At 39.6% G+C, this 5,444-nt stretch overlaps 1 protein-coding gene across 2 annotated transcripts; it reads left to right on the top strand.

Annotated features, from left to right (window-relative positions):
- The first annotated feature begins 2,391 nt into the window (after positions 1 to 2,391).
- LOC102699881 lies at positions 2,392 to 5,073 on the top strand. Of its 2 annotated transcripts, XM_015839023.2 has the most exons (7): positions 2,392 to 2,611; positions 2,797 to 2,838; positions 2,933 to 3,058; positions 3,292 to 3,521; positions 3,855 to 3,891; positions 4,324 to 4,381; positions 4,475 to 5,073. In XM_015839023.2, exons 1-7 carry the CDS (start codon positions 2,468 to 2,470, stop codon positions 4,552 to 4,554), a joined length of 717 nt encoding a protein of 238 aa, XP_015694509.2. In that variant the 5' UTR covers positions 2,392 to 2,467; the 3' UTR covers positions 4,555 to 5,073. The 2 variants fall into 2 exon arrangements, with proteins under 2 accessions (XP_015694509.2, XP_040381962.1); XM_040526028.1 differs by lacking the exon at positions 2,392 to 2,611 and having other exon boundaries at positions 2,703 to 2,838; positions 2,938 to 3,058; positions 4,475 to 5,070.
- The last annotated feature ends 371 nt before the right edge of the window (positions 5,074 to 5,444 follow it).

The raw sequence follows: 5,444 nt of genomic DNA, 5'->3' as shown, positions 1-5,444 counted from the left end.
TTAATTCAATGGTGCAATAATATTAGTCTCGCGAGCTAGGCATTTATAGTCAGATGATCAGCTCGACCCCAAGATGTCAGGATCATCAGTACAATCAATCAAACAATTTTTATGGCAAGTGGTCATGTTTCTTGGAATGACACAGTTGCATTATACAAACCACTCTCTTGTTTATTAGTACTAATTAATGAGAGGCCACTGGTAGCTACTCTGCGCCCCGTTCTTTATCTCAGTTGTTAACTAATCTAGATTTTTCTTATTTTTCGCATACACACGCTTCTCGAACTATTGAACGATGGGTTCTTTGTAAAAAAATTATACAGAAAAAATGATTACAACAATCATATCAATTTTAAAGTTTTTATAGCAATAATTAATTAATCATATATTAAGAGCAAGACCAATAATATAGTCAGCAAGCCGGCTGTAAGCCTCTTTATAACATTCTCTCAGCTCATCCATATAATAGTTAGCTCTTCATTATTAATACATGACTCTCTCTCACGAAAAGTTTTTTAAGTTCTTGTACCTAAGCCGGATGTAAGCTTACAGTCCACTTTTCCTCTCTCTCCTCTCAGCTCTCCTCACCTCCGTGCATTTAGTCGGCCTACAGCCTACTATTATAGTTGCTCTAATGTTATGTTATCCTTGCACGGTTACCCACCAGAGAAGATGGCCTACCTAATATAATCACCACTTGTCAAAGATGAAGTGCATGCATATGCATTCTGTTCACGTTAATTATTTTGTGTTTGGTACAGATGCATGCATGCATGCATTTTATTTTTTTTTTTTAAGTTGTCATACGACGTTGAATGGTAATCATCGGAGGCGGCGGCACGTTGCTCATGTGCTCGCGACGGCTAATGAGATCGATCTGACGAGCCATTCGTTATCTTGGATTGATTGTTTTTATGCCTTTCAAAAAATAGTATAAATAATGTTATAAATATGGACGATTTTATCGCCAATGAAAATTTATTCTGACGTACTACCCGTTTGTTTGTACCATATTTTTAGCGTAAAATAGCTGCACCCAGGTACTAAATTTTTACGCTTAAAATTTTGATACTTGAGACAATTTAGTTCTTGCGATTTGCGACAAACACTAATTATTAAATTACATTATAACTTGTAAGTTAAGAAATAAGCCCACCAACCATAAACTAATTAAAGCATCCCAGATGCATGATCATGTCGAGGATCGATCCAAATAATGAGAGATATATTTGGTGGCAAAATTATCCATCTCGACGTTGTCTGAAAGAATTAGAGAGCCAAGTGGTCAACTTTCATTCGAGCAGGTGCAGAGCATTTTTCATAGTGGGGCATCCTAGCTACGTAAGAAAATGAAAAGCGAAGTTCAATCAAGACCGGCCAAAAATATTCGTGCATACATATACTCCCTCCGTCCTAAAATAAGACAATCTTTAGGTTTTCGTGTCCAGTGTTTGACCATCCATCTTATTTAAAAGTTTTTGAAGAAATTAAAAAAGATAGTCACACGTAAAATACTATTCATGATTTATCATCTAATAAAAATATTAATCATATTTTTTTTAAATAAGACGAAGAGTCAAACATTATAGGTAAAAGATGAAAGATTGATTTATTTTAGGACGGTGGGAGTACGTCACTAAAACAAAACACTCGTTACTTTATTTGCTAGCCGCCTCTATTATTCTAAACAACCCATAGGCATGCAATCATACATGATGGAGACATGCAGTAGAGCAATCCTAGTGGTTTTCTTTTCTCGCAAATTTATAGATTTTCCTACTATAGCTATATAGCTATTTGAGAGTATTAATAACTGAATTATGAAGTAAAAGTTCAAATTATACTTTGATATAGTCATATGATGAACTTTAACATAAATTTTCTTTTGTATAAAACACAACGTTTAATAGTACGAGAAACTACGTACGTCAGCTATAATCCATAATCAATAATGAGAAAAAGACTCTGATGTAAAGTCATTTACTTAATTTCCTTGGTATTAAGATTTCAGATTGAATCAACTTGTGATGCCTAAATTTACTTTCCAAGGTATATATTAATTTCGAGTGATCATAAGTTGGATCTAAAGAAGTATAATAAGTCCATTACAATCATAATATTTATTCTAGCTAGGCTTATTTTACTTGTGATGCCTAAATTTACTTTCCAAGGTATATAAATCTGGCCCAAGAAGGCCCGTCCTTCAAATGGGCCTTTTCCAGCCCATCTACGTAACGCATGAACACGTCGATGAGCCCGGTTCGGAGTCCTCATGGACGGCCCAAAACGAGGCCCAAATCGGGAGTTCCTCATGCTGCGAGAGTTGCACCACTGAGCCACTGACAGGGGGACCCACCGCTCGAAGCAAAATCCTAGGGGGGGCCACTTGCAGTGACAGACACGAAACGAGCACGGAAGCGAGCGATCCCCAAATCCACAGCGCCGGCGACCCTCCTCCGCCATCGCCATGGACGGCCGCCGTAACGGCGAGCGCGAGGAGACCCGCTGGCCGCCCGGTGGGCCGGGGGTGGAGGACCCCCGGGACTCCGCCGCCTTCCCTGCCTCCATCCTCCTCTTCGCCCTCATCGGCGCCACCGCCACCGCCGCCGCGGTACGTACGTGCGTGCACTCGTCTCTCACTCCCCCCCCCCCCCCACCCACACACACACAGTCCGAGGCACATCCCGTGCGGGGATGCTTTCCATGTAGCTGGATTGAGCCCAACACCCAGCGGAGATGTTGTTTCTGGCTTCGGTGTTGGTAACTATTGATGCGTCTGGATTTGTGCTTATGTAGTTTGGTCAGCTGCGCCAGACGGCCAGATGGTTCTACACGCAGGTATGTCGAAATGCTCATGGCTTGCTTCTATGCCATGGGTTTGTAAGCTGCAAACTTGGGAGAGATGTGTTAAAACCGTGTCCTTCGATTGAAGCTTAGTAGGTCAGAGCCCTACGTGTACTGGGAAGACATACCACATGGACTGCATCGAAGTGGCAAAGCCTGGGGCCGGTATTACCAGAGGATGCGCGAGAAGGGTGAGGATCAGAGGGAGAGAGTGGTCAGTTCCCTGCTCTCTCATAGTCTCATAGATATCAGAGATATGTTTTGTGCATTTGCATTTCGTCACTTATGTCAATATCTCTAATATGATAATATGCGCGTTAGAAAGAAGACAACCATCATGCTATTTGGCATTGCTACTTTTCAGCCTAAAAGCGTTTTATTTTATTTTTGTATTCGCGCACCAGTATGTTTCAACTAATCCTCATGCAGTATTAGTGCATTACGTAGGAACGCATAAGGTGCATGCAAGATATGTTCAAGAAGGAGAGAAGTAAATGTCGGGATTACCGAACTCGGGATGGCCCTAATCCGAGCTATTATCAGAATAGCCGAAGAGATGACTGGTACTGGGAAGCAGAATCATTTTATGCTAACCAAAGGACACATTTCAGATCAATGCCCAGGGAAACCATGGGCTACACTATGTCACAGCACTATTCTGTCTTGGGCCTTGACAGGTATGAGAAAACTTGCTTTTGCGACAATACTTAGTGTACTTTGTCAGTTCGATGAAATAATCCCCTGAAAGTAAATCGTATGCCATGATATGCTAGTTTGTCATTTTGTCATTTCCCTGGCTCTTATACACTCTTATTTCTGATTTAGTGATCAGCAGTCAACCATGATTCCATGAAACCACAATAGGCATGTAATGTACTAATTGACAAGCTATTCTGAGTTTTCTCCTATGCTGATTTCTCACTACCCTCAAATCATTACATAAACACACTATGGACATTTGTTATCTTAGGTATTTGCCCTTAACAAAGTTACTGCCTTTTATTTCACAGGTCAAGATTGGAGCCATTCTCGGATGCTGAGATTAAGGTGTGTACCTTATTTTACCCAAGTCACTTACTGCTTGCAAAATTCACAGCTGGAAGATTGCCATTGTGCTCAAATATATTCTGTAGTGTTAAAATCATATGTTTAGACGAGGCCAAAAATGGTCACTAAAAAGCATCCTTTCAGGTACATAGAGGATCACTAATTTACTAGAACAATCATCTATTCTTTATACAGGATAGCTAAGTTAGTTAATGAGGTGCCTACAGAAGAAGGCATTTTCCTGTTTAATTTTTTACTTATCCCCTGTTAACTGTTTTGTGCAACTCTAAAAATTGAATGATCATTGGTGCACTGTAAAATGGGCTAATATGTTGTGTTGTTGTTTACATTGTTTTCTTTACTACTAAGATCAGTAAATCTTTTGGGAATATGAATCTTTCTTGCTTATTTTCTTTATGATGTGCATTCCAGAATGCATTTAGGAGGAAAGCAATGGAATATCATCCAGACCAAAACCAACATAATAAAGGTGAATGCAGTTCTTTCGTTTTCTTCTCCTGTATGTAAAGATAATGTATGCGATATATATAATTCCTCATATTTGTCATTTTGTTTATTGCAGAGGTTGCTGAGGCAAAATTCAAAGAGGTCATGGATTCGTATGAAGCAATAAAATTAGAAAGGCAAAATGGAAGTTTATAGATACACTCGCAATGGGGGGCTGTTGTATATAAGGCATTTGACCCAAGACAAAACCTGTCTAAGCTTGGATGCTCTTCTGCTTCTTTTTTTCACTAATATGTAAGCAACAAATAGTTGTGGGTGCTGAACTGCGGATTGATGCCAGGATATCTAGCTGTCTGGCCAATACCGCTGTCAGACCAGATGTTGTAGGACATGTTGTCCTTGATAAAAATCCTCGTGCAGAAGTTTTGCTCACAAACAGAAGACATAATTTTGACTTTTCACAATGAACAAATTTGCTGTCTTTTTTCAGCATGCCTGAGAATGTGAATTGGTACTGTGAGAGTCCATAGTTAATAGTTAAAAATTGACTGAGCGTTTCATTGAGTTCAGAGGAATGGATAGTTCAAATGTTGTGAGTTCCAACTCTTGGAGGTGAGAGCTCCTAAAGAAAGAAGTTCAGACCCCAGTGTGCTTAAAGGAGTAAATTCAGAAAGCATTTTTTTTTTATCTCCAGGTACATTATATGACCTTTGTAACCCGTATTTTCTACTCGTGTGTACAATACAAATTCAGAAAAGCACCATACTATCACAAGTTCACAACCCATGCAGGTATTCAGGTCTGCAAAGGTTTCACAAATATTCATGAAACATGAGTTGAAGCTCCACAGAAGTGCTAGCAGGCAACCGTTGGGATCTCTGAAACGCATGCTCTTGTGTTTGTCGCTGATGTGATTATCAAAGGAGATCACTTTCTGCACTTCTGCAGCCTGCCTGTTGTACAGTACTAGTACCATGGATTTTACTCTTGCCAAAGTACCTCTCCTCCTAAAATGAAGTTATTTCTACCATCGACCTTTTATCCTAAAATAAAGTTATTTCTTTACCTATCTTATCATTTCAACG

The sequence above is a fragment of the Oryza brachyantha genome, chromosome 7, assembly GCF_000231095.2.
Source record: "Oryza brachyantha chromosome 7, ObraRS2, whole genome shotgun sequence".
Classification (NCBI taxonomy): domain Eukaryota; kingdom Viridiplantae; phylum Streptophyta; class Magnoliopsida; order Poales; family Poaceae; genus Oryza; species Oryza brachyantha.
Note: the sequence above shows the minus strand (reverse complement) of the source record. Positions and strands in the feature narration are given on the sequence as shown.

Excerpts from the sequence above, each read along its gene's own strand:
- LOC102699881 (XM_015839023.2), top strand. The coding sequence starts at position 2,468 with ATGGACGGCCGCCGTAACGGCGAGCGCGAGGAGACCCGCTGGCCGCCC. Across the intron at positions 3,892-4,323 it reads TCTCGGATGCTGAGATTAAG|AATGCATTTAGGAGGAAAGC; the intron begins GTGTGTACCTTA and ends TGTGCATTCCAG. Across the intron at positions 4,382-4,474 it reads CCAAAACCAACATAATAAAG|AGGTTGCTGAGGCAAAATTC; the intron begins GTGAATGCAGTT and ends TGTTTATTGCAG.